The sequence below is a fragment of the Onychomys torridus genome, chromosome 2 (genome assembly GCF_903995425.1).
Source record: "Onychomys torridus chromosome 2, mOncTor1.1, whole genome shotgun sequence".
NCBI lineage: Eukaryota > Metazoa > Chordata > Mammalia > Rodentia > Cricetidae > Onychomys > Onychomys torridus.
This window is the reverse complement of record NC_050444.1, coordinates 154,317,615-154,335,085: the sequence shown is the minus strand read 5'-3', so window position 1 is coordinate 154,335,085 and position 17,471 is coordinate 154,317,615. Positions and strand designations below refer to the sequence as shown.

Sequence of the window (17,471 nt, the reverse complement as noted above, 5' to 3'; positions counted from 1 at the left end):
CTCCTCCTGCCTCAGTCTGAGTGCTGAGCCAATGGACAGGCAGGAACCACCAGATGTGGTTTAGTCATTTGACCTAGGTATGCATTACTAAAAGAGACCATGAAACTCATCGATGTACCCGTCAGCAACTTATTGTAGGGTGTGAAAATGTTGACCCTGTTTCAGCAATTTTGAAATATACAATAATTATAAATTTTCCTTTTTGTTTTGTGGACCTAGATGAACAACAGCTGTAAGCAAGGTTCCATGGGTTTACCCCATGCACCAGCTGGTGCTGGCCACCCCCATCCCACCCGCACCTCACTCCTGTGCTAGCAGGAGACACAGCTGTAAGCCACTGGCTCACCTTCATCACCAGGGAAAAGGCTGCAGGTTGTCTGCCAGGACCAGGGATTTGAAGAGCTAACCAGCTTCCCAACAGTGATCTTAGCACTTTGCCAAACTCCTCTCCATCAGTTGCCAAGTAGCATACATCCTAGAGCAATAATTCTCAACCTTGCTAATGCTGTGACTTTTTAATACAATTCTCATATTGTGGAGACCCCCAAGCATAACATTATTTCCTTGCTACTTCAAAACTAATTTTGCTACTGTGATCAACTGTAGTGTCAATATCTGATATGTAGGATATCTAATATGCGACCTCAGAGGGGTTGAAACCCACAAGTTGAGAACCACTGTCCTAGAACCAAGACCTTAATCTTGAGATGTAGCACCCTGACCATAGCCCCTTATGTCCTCTGGAGACCTTCACCCTGGCAGCTCTAGCAGAGTCTGCTAATGTCTTGGACCATGCAGGTTCGGACTTCCCAGAATGCTCCCTTGCTCCCAGTGGAAGGCCAGAGCTCCAAGTGATTAGCCTCTGATTCCCCAGGGCTGCAGGTCTACAGGCAGCAGCTGATAACCATTGATACTGACTGAAAGGGCCCTGGTCATTCCCCTCTCCCTTCCCCATTCCTGTGCACCTCCCACAGCTACCAGGGAGAAAAGCAGGCACACCTGGGTGGGATTGAGGTCATGAACCCTTAACAAGGGGGCGGGCTGGGGCATTTCTTTCCCTACTAAAGAGGGAGGCAAGCGGGGCATGAGAGCTCTACAGTTACTTTGGTAGGTAAGGGCTGCACCCAAGAGTGACTGGCGTGGAAGCCTTGCCATGTCTTTCCAGAGTACTCTCAGCCTGTCCCTGGACAGCCCCACCCATGCCATTTGTGTGCTGGGCATGGAAATCACATTGGACATCAGTGGGTAAGGCTTAGGGGCGTCTAAAGGGGGTACCTGCAAGGCATGGTCTGAGTAGAGGCCCTGTGCCCAGGAATCAGCTGAACTGGCTGGCCTCCAGGAATCTGGTTTGGTCTACGGGGGCCTTCCAGTCCCACTGCAGGAGACTACCTTACAGCTTTCCTCTGCTTCTTGCTCCTAAGAGCCCCCTTAGCTTTGATGCAGTTGTGAGGAGTAGGTGAGGGGATGGTTTCCTTGTGGTTCTTGCATTTGCTTGCTCGGTGCATGGGAGCCAGGGCCTGTATATAAAATGAAGATTCGATTACTTGTGAAGTGTTGGTGGGAGGGTGAGGTTGGGGCAGGGAATCATCAAGAATGGAGCTCGCAGGGTAGGGGTGGTGAGGGAAGCTGAAGACAGTAGGGCCCCCCAAACTCCACTGACCAGCAGGCCACTTCCTCAACCCCATAAGATGGATAGGATTGGAGAGCTGTCCTTGAACCCTGCTGCCTCCTAGGCTAGTGAGACCCTGTGCTTCTAATGTGTGCTGTCTGTCAAAACCAGGTGTGCACCCGAGAACTGCCAGTCCTTCACCATCCGTGGCTCCCCCAGGATCCTGATCCACATCTCCAGCACAGTCATTACTGGGAAGGAGGATGCCGTGGTCTGGCGACCAATGGGCAAACCCACAGAGGCACTGGTGAGGATGGTGTCACCCAGCCCCACTGTGGACGAGGACAAGGTGAGCCAGGGAGGGGAGAGGGCACTAACCCTTACCTACCCAGGTGATCCCAGTGTGGAAGCCTGCAAGCCTAGCTGAAGCTCATTGGCAATAGGCCAGCTGCAGCTGTCCGTGGGCAGGGAACAAGAGGCAGTGGGGGATGGTGAGTGGGTGGAACCTGCCTGTGTATCTAGGGCAGGCAGTTTCCTGAGGCGGGTGGTTCACTAGGGTAAGCACCGTGCCTTGAGTAGGCCGAAACCAAGGTTGTAAACTGGACCTAATGGTGTGTGCTTATTAAACCCAGTTAACCGGAAGGAGGATCAAAAGTGCGAGATCTACCTGGGCTGCAGAACAAGTTCAAGGCCAGCATAAGCAACTTCAGTGAGACACTCTAGGAGTCCTAGGCGGTCGAGGCCCTCGGGCCAGCTCACAGTGGGCTGCTGGAAGCTTAGATGGCTGGAGCACAGAGCCGAGGTCAAATGCCTAGACTCCACCTACCACTCTGGTGCTGGGCTCCGGCTCTCCACCCTTGACAGATGCCCCCACTGTCTCCACAGGTGCTGGTCTCCTACTACTGTCCTGACACAGAGGTCCCCACGGCCACAGCTGTGCTGTACCTCACCGGTGTTGGTGAGTCTTGCTTCCTCTAGGAGCTGAAGCCCATCCAGCCCTTCTCTGGAGAGCAGGGCAGACAGTGCCAAGCTAGGGAGAGACTCCTCATGTATAAAATGCCTCCTATTGGTTCCCTTGGGGTTCAGTCACTCCTCCCTTCCTTAATTTCCTGAGGATGATGGCAACCAGGATCTGCCTCCTTCCTCACTCACATTGCTGACAGGTCTGATCACAAATGCCTATGTCCCCTCACTGTGGATCTTCTACCCTTAGCGACTTAGTAAGAAGGCCTTAACTCTCCATGTGAGGCCAGAGGGAGGGCATCAGGTGCCCCTGGACTGGAGTTACAGGTGGTTGCGATGTCTGATCATGCTGGGAACTCCTAGTGAGCCATGTCTTCAGCTCCATCTCCCAGCTGCTTTGTAAAAACCAGGTGGCCACTGGGTCTGCTCTGCCTTGACCCAGTGCTATTAGACACACCTGCCATCCTCCTCTACACACGTCACCTGAAACCTATCAAGATCCCTCCTTGATCTTTCCCAGGGCCTTTGGCAGAGCCCTTCACCCCCAGCTGGCCACCAAAGTGTTTAAGGCTCATGTGACTCTTCTACAGACTCCCAACACTGTCTCTACCCAGGCAGCCCCATGGGTACATGAGTATTGCCTTCCCAGCCTAGCTTGTGTGTCTAACTTAATGGATCCTAAACTGATTTCTGGTTGTGAGCCTAGCCCTTAACAGCTGAGCCAGCTCTCCAGCCCCCTAAATTGATTTCTATCTACCTTGCCCCAAGCCTCTTCTTGAAAATTCTGTGTATGTGTTCATGTGTGTCACATGGTAGACGCGGTCCTTGGAGGTCAGAAGGGTGCTTGATCATCTTGAACTATGGAGTTGGCAGGCAGGTGTGAGCTTCCATGTGGGTGCTGGGAATTGAAACTGGGTCTTCTGTATGAGCAGCCATGCTCTTCACTGCATCTGTCTTCCGGGGTTGGCAGCTTCCCCCATCACAGCAGACATAGCCCCAGCCTTCTGGGTGTTCAGGCTCATCACCTTGGTGTTGCCCTTCATCCTTCAGGACTCCATGTCAGTCTAAATCTTAGACACTTTAAGTGTAGCTGGACTGCAGGGAGTCCTGTTCTGTCCAGACGGTTTTTTTTTTTTTTTAAACTCAATTTTTGCCCAGGTCTTCAGTAGGATTCCTAGCATCTTGCCATTCTGTGGGTCCATCCCGCAACTGGAGTTGTGTATCTTCAGAAAGACCTCGGCTGACAGGTTCCCAGGCTTTGAGCTGCTTCTGTAGGACCCGAATCAAATCAAATGTCATGACTGCCACAGAGCCTCCATGAGTAGCCCAGCTACCCTCTGACGTACCTCTGACACGGGTCTGGTTTTCTTGCCCCTTCTATTTTTGGCACTGGTGGCTTCTTTGACCCTTGAACTTACCACTTTGTACATATTTCCCATTCCTTCTGTACCTCTGACTCCAGATGTTAGAACTTTTGCCTCTTTCAGGGCTTTGAGATCTTAATTTATAAGACTCCTTAAGGACAAACAGCTGGCTCCATTCCCTAGTCCCTGCATCCCCTGGCCCATGTTGCTGTCAATGAACATGTGTACTATCCTCTCCAGCCAACCTCTGTATACTTAAACACTGAACTCCAATGGCAGGCTTTACACACTGCTGTATCCCAAGTCAGGCTCATTGTGGGCAGCGGGACACCATGCCTACTGGTTGGTTGCTGAGGGTGCAGCAGCAAGCCAGGGCCAGGCTCATGGCCCTGACCCTCCAGGTGGGGCAAGTGGTACTTCACACAAGATCTAGGAGCAAGACTAAGGTAAAGCTGAAGGAAGCTGAGTGGGAAGGAGTGGGCAGTAGGGTGCCCCAAGAAGGTAGTCCCCCAGGAAGGCTTTGGGCAGAAGCCTGGACCCTTAAGTTTCAGAGGAATTCTGTGTTGATCCTTGTGTGTCTTCAAGTTCAAAGATTTTTCTAGAAGGGTAAGGAGGTAGATTCCCTGTTGGAATTGCTTGGACAGAAGGTGAAAGATTGAGATATCAGGGTCTACATCTGAGTTCTGGAGTGTGGATGGTGGGGGGAGATGGCCCCCTCCTTGACTTATTCATAGGAACCAACATGCCTATGAGGACACTGGCTCACCAGGAGTGTCCAACTTGTGGCCCAATATAGCTATGGATACATTCCAATATAAAATCACACACTCAAGAAAACTGAGTAGTTTGTCTTTTTTTTTTTAAAAAAAATGTGTGACTCATTGTGTGGATCTCAGCATGAATTTTGACGATGCTGAACTTCTCGACATTAAGACACTGTGTTAGGCTTCCAACAGCATCAGAGGCTGGGCTTGCCCTGTGAGGACCGACCACTGGAGCGTCTGGGTCCCATTAGCAGTGCAGGTGTCTGAGATCTCTCCCTTTCCTTTCAGAGGTTTCCCTAGAAGCAGACATCTACCGAGATGGACAGTTGGACATGCCAAGTGACAAGCAGGCTAAGGTGAGGCTTGCCTGGTAGAGGGAGCAAGGCAGGACCTTAGGGAGCCATCTCTGACCCTCAGGCCCATTTTTATCTGACCTCCAGAGTGTCTTTAAGTTTCATTGCTTACACAAGTCAAGGTCAATAAAATGGATTTCTGACTTACTGAAAAATAGCCAGGTGTGGTGGGAATGTCTCTTCTAGCATCCACGAAGTAAAGCAGAAACATCAGGCACTGAAGGCCATTCTTGGGAATTCCAAGCTAGCCTGGGCTAGAGTAGATCCTGTCTCAGAACAAAACAGCCAAATGTGGCTGAATGGTCAAAGGCAGAATGGTGAGTTTGATGCCATCATAGGCTTTACATATCAAGACCTTTTCTCAAAACAAAATCAAAGTAGGCAGGTGTCCAGAGGCACTGGCCTGGTTATATAGCCAGTTATAGCAGAGTTAGCTTGGCCAACCCTGGACCTCTAGTGGAAACACATCTCTTGTAGCATGCCTCTGTCTCTGCATTCCTGAAACCTGCTTTCAGCTTTCACTCACCCAGTAGCCTTCTCCCATAGGTCATCATCCTCAAACTCTGTTCCCTGGGTCCCCAGGGACTGTGAGGACAGAGCTCTGCATGTGAGAAGCAGAGAGTTTGCTTGTCTCTTTCCTGCCTCAATGTCCCTGTCATTTGCAGAAAAGATGGGTGTGGGGCCCAAATGGCTGGGGAGCCATCCTGCTTGTCAACTGTAATCCTGGAGACACAAGCGAGTCTGAACAGACCAATGATCTGGACAAGTGCAAAGGTACACCCTTTCGATGTCCCCACCTCTGTCAAGCTCTGGCCATTCCTCAGCACACGTGCAGGTCACAGCCGATTCATCGGATGATCAAGGCTCTTTTCATAGGTTGGGAGTGTATTGCTCCATAGGAGAGCATTTGCCTAATGTACAAAGGCCCTGGGTGACATTATTGGCATACCAAAGGGCTTTACGCCTTGAAGCTGTATGAGAGGCCACAGGGTTTCATACAAAGATGTGTATACAGCTTTTAAAAGAATTCATAAGCCAGGCATGGTGGCACTCCTTTAATCCCAGTACTTGGGAGGTGAAGCAGGCAGAGCTGAGTTCAAGACCATCCTGGTCTAGAGTGAGTTCCAGGACAGTCAAGGCTACACACAGAAACCTTATCTCAAAAAATTGATTCATTGCATGTGTGTCTACATGAGTTTGTATACACCGTGTGTGTTGGAGCCCTTGAAGTCAGAGGACAACAGATCTCCTGGAACTGGAATTTGCAATTGGTTGTAAGCCACTTGAAATGGATGCTAGGAGCCAAACCCAGATTCTCTGGAAGAGTAGCAGGTGCTCTGCATGTGTTTTCAGACAAAGATCTCGTGTAGCCCAGGCTGGCCTTGAACTTCTGATTATCTTGTGTCTACCGCCTGAGAGAATTACCAATGTTTCACCACACCATTTACATATAGTGCTAGGGATTGGACACCACCCCTGGGGTTTGTGCATGCTAGGCACTCTATTGGCTGAGCTACATCCTCAGTCCCCATTAAGAAAGTCTTAATCAGACAACCCATTACTTCCTGGCTATGGATGAGCCTCATTTTGCCATGGGAGTTGGGGGTAGAGATGAAATGCTGACCTCACAAGATGGTAAGAACTCTGAATCCCATGAAAGGGGTGTGGGAACCTCTCTATAGTGAACAGGAGGTGCCTTCAGGCTGGGGACCTTGGAGCATCCCAGGAGCCAGAGGATCTTGGATAAGTCTTAAAGCCAGACATGATAGCTCACACCTGTCATGCCAGCACCTGGGAGGCTGAGGCAGGGGAATCGCTGTGTTTGGCCAGCCTGGACTACATGAGATCTTTTGTCTGAAAGATCTCCCAGAGCCTGGCCTGAGCCTGTGTGTATCCTTTGTCTAGCAATACAGAGCCTATCTCAAATGACTCTGACTGTGGAGGGCCCCCACACTGTCCTTAAGAACTACTGGCTGATCCTCCACACTTCCAAGGAAGAGTCGAGCAAGGCAAAAGTCTACTGGCTCCAGAGTAAGTCCCAGCCCTACTCCACCTCTAACAGGATGCCCACAATCTAGAGTTGCGGGTCACAGGCTGTGTGGCCAGATCTGTGTTACAGGGACTGTCTGGCTGCCACCTTTACCAGAGAGTTAATTTATATATACTACCATGGGTTAGCCAATCCATCTAGATATGGGAATGATGGTGTCTAGCTTCAGGATTCTCTTAGCTGGAAAAGGAGAAATACATTTGAACTGATGGGATGCCTTATAAATGGTATCCCCTGGGGGCTGGAGAGATGGCTCAGAGGCTAAGAGCACTGACTGCTCTTCCAGAGGTCCTGAGTTCAATTCCCAGCAGCCACATGGTTGCTCACAACCATCTGTAATGAGATCTGGTGCCCTCTTCTGGCCTGCAGGCATACATGCTGTATACATAATAAAAATAAATTTAAAAAAAAATGATATCCCCAAGTAACTCCTGCTAGGAGGGGTCTATCTTTCAAAACTTAAATTTGTGTATGGGTGTCTTGCCTATGTGTATGTCTAGGCACTATGTGTGCCTGGGGATTACAGATGGGGTGAGATCCTCTGGAACTGGAGTTAGATGGTTGTGAGCCTGCAATGTGAGTGCTGGAAATCGAACCTGGGTCTTCTGGAAGGAGTGTCCAGTGCTCTTAACCACTGAGCCATCTCTAGTCTGGAACCACTTTAACCCAAGACTCCATTATAGTAAACCTTTGAAATCTAGTGGCTCAGAAGCTGGAGTGGTGCACCCATGTGGTACCCTGTCCCCTGCTCACTCCCCAGGAGGCAAGTGGCATGTGCTGTTTGCTCTCCAGGTTGATCAAAGGCCTGGGGAAAGGGATCAAGTGGCCTGGGGTGGGAGCAGGGGTGTGTGTGTGTGTGTGTGTGTGTGTGTGTGTGTGTGCGTGTGTGTGCTGGCTTTGACTTCCCATAACGTTTAACGGTTCTAGGAGTGGTAAGAAGGACCCAGGAGGTTGTTGACACCAGCGAGAAGCTTGGTAGCTCAGCTGATTTGGAGTCTAGCTACTGTAAAGACAACCTGATATGTGACCAACCACCTACCACCTTCAGGGTCTCTCCTGTGATTTACTTGACCTAAGACTGAAATTGGCTTCATGGTAGCAGTGGCAGGGCTCACACTCTAGGTGCCTCCGAGAGGTCTCTGGAGGGGTCAACCATCCACTATGTGGATGGCCAACATCCTGGTGGGGTTGTCAAGCACATCTTTGCATGCTGAGTGCCTCAACCTTTAGGGACTCCTACAATTCTTCCCAAAGGTCAGATTTGTGAGTTCAAGTAAACACCCTACCTCGTTAAAAGTGACAACTGAGTATGGGCTCTCTAGCTGAGTCCTGACTCCTGATGTTTGTCCTAAGCCTTCAAAAGGATGTTGGTGTTGAGACTGGGAGATGCTTTTGGTCAGTAAAGCACTTGTAATCATGAATTATTAGTTCAGATGCTAGCACACATCTGGGTAAGGTGTGGCTTGCATCTGGAACCCCACAGCTGGGAGAGGTGGATGGCAGAATCTTGGGGACTTGTTGACCAGCCACTTTGGTTGAATTGATAAGGTCCTGGTTCAGTGAAGGAGACCTTGTCTCAAATAAGGTTACTGAGGACACCTATGTCAGCCTCTGGTCTCTACATGCATGTGCACGCACTTGTAAATAAATACAGTATGGTGCATTAAGTGACTCTTAACAGTGCTGGCAATCTCCGAGCCCTCGGCTCTGATGCTGAGAATGGATCACAAGCCTGCTATGTTTGCCCACCTGGAACACCGATAGCAACTAGTCAGCCCCAGCAGCCGGTCACCCTCTTCTCTTTCCTAGAAGGTACCGCCTCCGGCACCTATGAACTGGTAATAGGACCTGGCAAGCCTGCCCATGTCCTGGCTCCCTTTGAGAACCGAGGGAAAGAGACCTTCTACATAGAGGCCATGGAGTTCCCATCTGCCAGCTTCACAGGCCTGATTTCCTTCTCCGTCTCCCTAGTGGAAAAGTCTCCTGACCAAGTATGTCCCTGGGTCAGCGAGGATCCCTGGGCTCGGTGGAGGGAGGAGAGTTATGGGTGCTAGGCAGGACACCCACGTATGGCTCTCAGTACAGCTGGGGGAGGGGGTGTTCCAGAAAGCTGTGGAAGGTAGTGGGCTCTAGTGATGGGTCAAGATGAACAGCTGCAGCCCCCAGGGGGTGCTAGGGAGAAGGGGACAGATGGAGCCAGGTCTCCATGGAGACCTGTCCTACATTGCAGTTGATCCCGGAGATGCCGCTGTACAAAGACACAGTGATGTTCCGGGTTGCTCCTTATATCTTCACCCCTAGCACCCAGATGCCCCTCGAGCTTTACCTGTGCAGGTAAGAGCTCCTGAGGCCCCCGGGGAGGGTCATCTTCACCCCTAGCACCCAGATGCCCCTCGAGCTTTACCTGTGCAGGTAAGAGCTCCTGAGGCCCCCGGGGAGGGTCATCTTCACCCCTAGCACCCAGATGCCCCTCGAGCTTTACCTGTGCAGGTAAGAGCTCCTGAGGCCCCCGGGGAGGGTCATCTTCACCCCTAGCACCCAGATGCCCCTCGAGCTTTACCTGTGCAGGTAAGAGTTCCTGAGGCCCCCCAGGGAGGGCGTCTCACTAGTATCCTTTCCTCCACCCATGCTGGCCAGGAGACCCAAGAAATAAGGTCTTTGGAAAGTTGCATAGGATTTCAACATAAACACTGGGTCTGGGACTGGACTAGAATCCTGGTGAGAACACTTCCCGGTTGTGACTTGCCGGTACCGCCAACTCTTGAGAGTCCAGTTATTAAATTGGATGTCTTGACATCACTTCCAAATGTTACTCTGTGCCCAAGGAAAGGATGTCCACTGTAGATCCACAAGTGGTGGTCTCTATGAAAACTAAAATCCCAAGTTTTTCCAAGTGTGGTGTGGTGCACACTTTGAACCCCAGCACTCAGGTGATGGAGGCAAGCAAGCCAAGTCTGAGATTGGGGCCAACCTGGTCTGCAAAGCAAGTTCCAGGGCACTGTAATAATACCTTGTCTCAAAACAAAACAAACAAAAAACAAACCAGGTGTCCAGATGTTCCCCCATCCCCACGCCCCACAGATAGATGACCTCATTGGCTATCTTGAGCTGCCTAGTTTCCGGCAGGCCTCTGGGGGGGGGGGGCAGGCCTCTGGGGGGGGGGCAGGCCTCTGGGGGGGGGCAGGCCTCTGGGGGGGGGGCAGGCCTCTGGGGGGGGGGCAGGCCTCTGGGGGGGGGCAGGCCTCTCGGGGGGGGCAGGCCTCTCGGGGGGCAATCATCCAATGGTTTGGATAGAGGAGCCCATACAAGGATATAATAAAGAGCCTGTGTGTACACAGGTGATCAAAAGGTGTGAACAGGGTTGGACTGCCCCTAGTTACCAGCATAGCCTAGGCAGAAAAAGTCCAAGCCAGTGACCTATACTGAGGTAGGGGACAGCAGCTCCGTTTACCTTGCGGGCAGAATGTGGCCCTCTTCCCTTGCCTTCCCCCTGGGACATGAACTGTAGTGAGGACCTTGAGGAAATCACGGTGGGCTTCTCTCTTGCGGCAGGGCGCTGCAGCTGCAGGGCTTCGTGGACACAGTGATCAGGCTGAGTGAGAAGAGCAACGTGCAGGTGGCATCTGTCTACGAGGACCCCAGCCGCCAGGGTAAATGGCTCCAGGTAACTGCCACCCCCACCTGGGGTGCTCTAGACGTGGAAGAACGGCCGAGAGGCTCGACACCTGCCACAAGATGACCTGAACACAGTGAGCCAGCACACCACCAAGGCTTGTCAAAGAAAAATCTAGAGTCTAGTCCCCCTTCTTCCAGATGCCAGGCATGTTTCGAGGTCAGTTGGAGACCTCGGTTGCAGGTGTTGGAGCTGGGCTTGTGTCTGGCCTAACGGCAGAGCCAGAGCTGACTTGGCTTTGCTTCTGGAGAATCCTTCAGTTGCAAGCACATCTGAGCACTTACTAGAGGCTGTTGTCCCAGCAGGGGCTAGAGATGAGTAAGGACAGGTACCCTCCGGCTAGGCCCAAGCTCTCAGTGCTGAGAAAGAGAAGGGGACAGACGGGACAGCCCTTAAGCAAGTCGTTGAGGTAGCTTGAGGAAACCTTCAGTGGAGTCATAAAATGGGCGCTGCATCCTGTAAAACTGGGTGTGAGGTGGTGCATACCTGTAATCCCAGCACTTGGAGACAAGGGAGGGAAAAGTCAAGAATTCAGAGCCAGCCCTCCCTCAGCTACATAGTAACTTTAAAGGCTACACGAGAAGCTGTCTCAAGACACCCTGCCCCATCTACACACCAAAAGAAGTCTCTTCAGCTGAGATGCAGGGAACTTCGGGGTTGGGGGTCACCTGGCTAGAAGGTATCATAGGGCAGGGCAGAGAGCCTGGTGACTGCGTGTAGGTACCAGAAACAATTGACTTGCTTTGTAAGTAGAGCTTGACAAGACCTGTCAATGGTGTGTGTGTGTGTGTGTGTGTGTGTGTGTGTGTGTGTGTGTGTGTAAGTAATTCTCAGTCTTAAACTGGAAGGTGGGGTGTGTTGGGCAAAGCCTCTGGGAAGGTTTTGAGGGCTGAGCAGGAGCAGACCAGGCTTTTCTCTCTGGCTGCTTCCAGGGAGTAGTATAGCTGATGAAGAAAATGAACTACCATCTTTGTCTCCCCCAGGATGAAATGGCTTTCTGCTACACTCAGGCTCCTCACAAGACGGTGTCCTTGATTTTCGACACCCCTCGGGTTTCCAATATAGAAGAGTTCCCCATAAAATACTCACTGGTGAGGGGCTGGGCTGTGTTCTGATTGGAGTGAACCTCTAAGGCCTGGTGTTGAGCCGGGATGATGGGGGCTGGGTTCCCAGGTGGCCTCTGGGGAAGGGGAGATAGATGTGCATGTTCCTGCCAGTCAGGAGTGAGATGAGACCTACATCCAGTTCTTCCTATGTAACACCCTTCCCCACTGGGTCTCCTCCTAGAGCCCTGGCGTTGGCTACCTGACCCACCAAACCGAAGACCACAGAGTGGCTAGCCTGGATTCCATCGGGAACCTGATAGTATCCCCACCAGTCAAGGCTCAAGGCAAAGATTACCCGCTAGGCAGGGTCCTCATTGGTGGCAGCTTTTACCCGAGGTGAGCTAGACCAGTTGGCAGGTGATGAGCTGTCTTAAAGGAAAAAGGCTGTTAGTCTGGTAGCAAAAATTCTCAGTTCCCCTCAGCACACTGCTCTGCATTCTTTTTGAAACCAAAGGGTACTTGAGCCTTTGGTTTGTGTAAGACTGGAGTTAGCCCTGCCTCCAAGCTTGCTTTTTCTAAGGTTGTGGCACAGTTGGAGTGCTTACCCAGCAAGCAGGAGTTCCTCACAAGCACCATCCTGTGAGGAGCCTGAGTGTAGCCCAATAACAAGATATATGCAAAACATGGGTTTGGGTTGGCGATCTTAACCAGGTGATCCTGTAGTCCAGGGCTCAGTCAACTAGGATTATGTGATTTGCACTTGAGCTATGCCACAGTAAGGGCTACTGCAAACACACCCCTTTCTAAGCTGTGTGTGGATGAGTGCCACAGCACACATCATGATCAGGGCAACCTGTAGGAATCAATTCTCTATGTGGGTCCCAGGGATCCAATCCAGGTCCCCAGGCTTGGCGACAAGTGCATCTCAAAGGCTGTTCTCCCTCTTCCAGCTCCGAGGGCCGGGACATGAGCAAGGCCCTGCGTGACTTCGTGTGTGCCCAGCAGGTGCAGGCCCCTGTGGAGCTCTTTTCAGACTGGCTGATGACCGGCCACATGGATGAGTTCATGTGTTTTGTCCCCGTAAATGACAAATATGATGAGGGCAAGGTTTGTGTTGGGGCTGGAGAGGGTGCGTCTGCTGGAGACTCCAGAGGCCCAGCACAGCAGGTGACTCTGGTCTCCTTTCCCAGGGCTTCCGCCTCCTGCTGGCCAGCCCCAGTGCCTGCTATGAGCTGTTTGAACAGAAGCAGAAGGAAGGATACGGGGACGCGAACCTGTTTGATGAGGTCAGACCAGACCAGCTTATTTCTAACGGTAAAGTGACTTCTTCACCTAGGGCCTCTTGTGTTTGAGATGGTTTCTCTGTGTATCCCCGGCTGTCCTGGAACTTCACTCTGTAGACCAGGCTGACCTCAAACTCCAGATCCACCTGTCTCTGCCTCCTGAGTGCTGGGATTAAAAGTGTAAGCAATCACCACCTGGCCACCTAGTACCTTCTTGAGCAGATCCCAACTTGAGAGTCAAGACCTGGAGGGGCGGGTGTAGAAAAACCCTTTCACAGTCAGATATCCTGCATATCAGATACTTTGATTCCTAATGGTAACCAAATTACAGTTATGAAGTAGCAATGAAATAATTTTGTGGTCGGGGGTCAGCACAACATGAGGAATTACATTAGAGAGGAGCACAGCAGCATTAGGAAGGTTGAGAACCACTGGTCTAGAGTCTTCATTTACCACCCTTAGTAGAAAGGGCACAGGAAACCCTAAGAGGTGGTGGGATGGCCATTGTTGGGACACTTCACACCAGGAGTTGGGCACCCTACTATCCAGGCAGACCTGAGGTTCTGGGCTGCAGTGAAGTGGCTCCATTGCCCCCAGCTGGTGATGCTGTGTGAGTCCATGAGGGGCCACAGGCTTTAGTGGCCCTGACACTTCAGGTCTCCCTTAAGGAAACACAGGGGGACCGGACCGGCAAAGGTGTGTCCCAGGCCACCTTCTGACCTAAACATGAGAACATGAAAGGACTGACTTTCTCCAGTAAGGTGGGGGCGTCAGGATGGTCTCTCCACCTGGGTTAGAGATTCAGAGTACCAACCCTCTCCTGAGCAACATTCTATGATAGGGTCCAAGAACACCTTCTTGTCACAGGGTGAGAGGTCATGGGATACATACTAGAAAGCAAAGGTGGCATCACTTCTGGGCTGGAACCTGAGGATCAGTTAAAGCTGTTGACCACAGCTGAGGCTCCTGGTACACACTTAGAGGGTAGCGCAGCACAGCTGTACAGAGTTGGTGTCCAGCTGAGCCGAGTCGGGGCTGATATCACCACACTAAAGTACTCTGAGCTTGCTTTCCCTCCAGCCACAGTGGCTAGTGGTGGTAGATCCTGCCTGGGTTTTCTGGTGTTGTGTATCTTGGCCAGCACCAGATGTAAGATACTAGACCCAGGTGTGGTCCCTGAGACTGACAATACAGTCACTGGTTCAAGGATGCCCCAGTGGCTGAGTCACACTGGGCATTGATCTGCCCCCTGCCTGGCCTTTTTGCTTCCCATAGGGAGGGAGTCCAGAACCATCTCTCAAGTCCTGGCTGATGAGAACTTGCGAAAGCAGAATGATTATGTGGAGGTAAAGGCCTGAGATAGGAGACTGTCTCCAAGAAGGTGCTGATCCTATTGTGGGTGGAGGCGGCTGCCAGCCCCAGATAGATTTCAGGGGTGCAGCTGGGTGCTCTGTTCACTGGGCCCTTACTACTCTTAAGAACATCCAGGGCCATGGTACATTGGTGCCCTGGTCTCTGCAGAAGCAGCTGAGAGCCCACTTGCCCTGTTAGGGTGGGTACCAGATGAGAGTCTAGGGCAGGTGCTTTGATCTATTTCAAGATGGAGCTGGATACCAAGGGTGTTGGCGTCATCATGGAAGTGTCCAAGGCAGGTATGCTGAGTAGGCAGGGGTGGCTGCTTAGATCTGAGGGAAGGCCCTGAAGACTTCTGTGAGTCCCTGCCCCACTCCGCATGTACTTCCTCTCCCCTCCCCCACCCCTGCCCTCTGCTAGTGGCCACTCAGCAAAGATAGTGAGGGACCCTGGCCCTCCTGCGCCCCAGCCTTTTCTCTGAATTCACTTTATCTTAGGGCTACTATACTGTGTGGTAAGGAAAGGCTCACATGGCCCACCAGGGCTCCTAGCTCACAGGATGTGAGCCAGATAGAAGCTTTTCTTTTTCCAAGGTCTTTTCTGGATTTGTGTAGAAACAAGCAGGGCTCAGCTCCTTCCTGATAATAATGTTCATATCCCTGCTGTCTCTCCCTGCCTTCCCTTTGGTACAGAAATGCATTAGCCTGAACCGCACCCTCCTGAAGAAGGAACTGGGCCTGTCGGACAAAGACATCATTGCCATCCCACAGCTCTTCTGCTTGGAGCTGCTGACCAATGTCCCCTCCAACCAACAGACCACAAAACTCTTTGCAAGGCCGTACTTCCCTGACATGGTGAGAGCTACTGGGCATGCCTGGTTCCAATAGTCTGCTTGGCCCACACTGCTGGTGCCTTGCAGGCCAGGGTGCTGGATTGTACCAGATGGGTGTGGCCTGAAATGGGAGCCTGATGTAGCCCCCAGGTTCATGTGCATAGTACCAAAGCTGCTCTGAATGGGTCAAAGATGGGCATCGATGATCAAAGCTGAGCATGAAAGTGTGCAGATTACTGGAGCCCCCTGGGTCTCAAAGCTGGCAGGGATAGGGTACACAGACAAAGCCAGAGACAAAGATATGGTAAGCCACCAAGGTTAGCTGCTGGTCGGAGAATTTGTGTTTTTCAGAGAAACATTGACAGGCACTAGAAAACTGAAATCAATATTTTTGCTTACTGAGATTGATTGATACCTATGTGGACACAGGAGTGATGTGTGGTTTTTCCCTGTATCTAATTCTATGTGCCAACCCCCCACCCCCGGCACTCCATCCCCAAGGATGGGCAGGGATAGCTTTTCAGGGTTCTGACCCTGCCTGACCCTAGCTCTAATTGTCTCAACAGCTGCAGATGATTGTGTTGGGCAGGAATCTAGGGATCCCCAAGCCCTTTGGGCCCCTAATCAAGGGCACCTGCTGCCTGGAAGAGAGAGTCTGTGAGTTACTGGAGCCCCTGGGCCTCAAGTGCACCTTCATTGATGACTTTGAATGCTACCTGACCAACATGGGAGACACCTGTGCCTGCATTATTATCCACCGGGTGCCATTTGCGTTCAAGTGGTGGAAGATGATCCCTTAGGCCCGGGGCCCCCGGGGCTGCCGGCACGGCCCAGAGTGGACGGCCTTGACCATAAAGCAGTAGTGGCATGTGTGATTCCTGGTGCACTGGGTTGAAGGGGAATGGGGAGCTGGAATGGTCTTCAGACAATCCTAACTGCAGAGGAAATAAAATAAGGTGTTCTGAATGCATCTTAGAGAATCTGCCTGCCTCTGAAGAAAGGGGCTGCTGAGGGAGCTTGCGCCACTGGGATAGGACGTGGCCCCCAGTCGCTGTTCCTTCCGAGTTTATAGTGGGAAACACAGCTGGACTTAGCCAAATGCTTTGGATTGAAGCAGTTAAGCCACACTCATCTATACTCCAGGCTAGAGGAAGGGGAGGGGCCGTAACATCTGGCCTGCACTAGAGACCAGCCTAAGTGAAGTTGGCATGCAGCTGGCCCCAACAGATGGACGCTCTGCTTCCCTTACCTGTCCAGTGGTATGAGGGCTAAAGACAGCTGTGTCAGCCTGTACAGGCTCCCAAAGCCTGCAGTCCCCACTGAAGTGTCCTGTCTTACCGCCTCTGTCAAGAGCAAACAGCAGAGGGGTTCAGAGGTCTGGGGCTCTTCTGTACTCAGAATTGGACCCCTTGAGACCTTGGCAAACCTGAAGAGTGGTTCTAATCCCATGTGAGTTGGGGGCAGAGCTGGGTGAGTCTGGAGGCACCAATGACCCCCACACTCCCAAGGGTTGGGCAGGTGGCATGGGTACGTGGCCTTGCTTGTCTGATGGAGCAGTGGGAGCAGGGCCTTATCCCAAGCTTCCTGCCTGGCATCACTATCCTACAGTATAGGTGTGGCTGGACAGCTGTGGCCTGGGGGTGCCACTTGGTGACCTCAACCTATTAAGGGGGCTCTACTGTCCCACAGATCTGCTCAGGGCTAGGTACGGATTTGAATTTGCCCGCTGTTCTGGTCCTGGTGACAGTTTATCTTGCCCAACTTGTATTCACTGAATCCAAGTTTACAGGACTTTGTGGCTGTGGCCCCTACTCTATTCTGAGCCCTGAAACAAGACTGTAATTCCCAAAGTTGAGAGCATGGGTCTGAGGGTAAAGTTTCCCATAAGTCTACTTGCATTTCGAGATGGTTGGATGTAGGTTCATCTCTAGAGTTGGAAGGTCTGAGCCTTGGTTGTAGGTTCATCTCTAGAGTTGGAAGGTCTGAGCCCAGGAGGGGAAGCACTTGCCTGGCCTGGCAAACTTATCTAATCTACCTCTTCCCTTAGTCTACTTCTGCCAAGGTCCCTGACCAAACTTGCAGGCCTCCCAGGGGCCCTGGCAGGCTCAGCTTGGCTGTTGGCCCCTAGACTCCCAGCAGCATGGTTTTTGGTACATCTGCTAGAAGCCATCTACCATGACC

At 51.8% G+C, this 17,471-nt stretch overlaps 1 protein-coding gene across 1 annotated transcript; it reads left to right on the top strand.

The window, feature by feature from the left end:
- The first annotated feature begins 1,153 nt into the window (after positions 1-1,153).
- Padi6 (peptidyl arginine deiminase 6) lies at positions 1,154-16,090 on the top strand. The gene is made up of 16 exons (XM_036180193.1): positions 1,154-1,245; positions 1,781-1,958; positions 2,495-2,567; positions 4,989-5,056; positions 5,719-5,827; positions 6,959-7,084; positions 8,913-9,094; positions 9,334-9,437; positions 10,656-10,767; positions 11,760-11,867; positions 12,064-12,218; positions 12,773-12,929; positions 13,013-13,136; positions 14,381-14,451; positions 15,151-15,312; positions 15,857-16,090. Exons 1-16 carry the CDS (start codon positions 1,154-1,156, stop codon positions 16,088-16,090), a joined length of 2,055 nt encoding a protein of 684 aa, XP_036036086.1.
- The last annotated feature ends 1,381 nt before the right edge of the window (positions 16,091-17,471 follow it).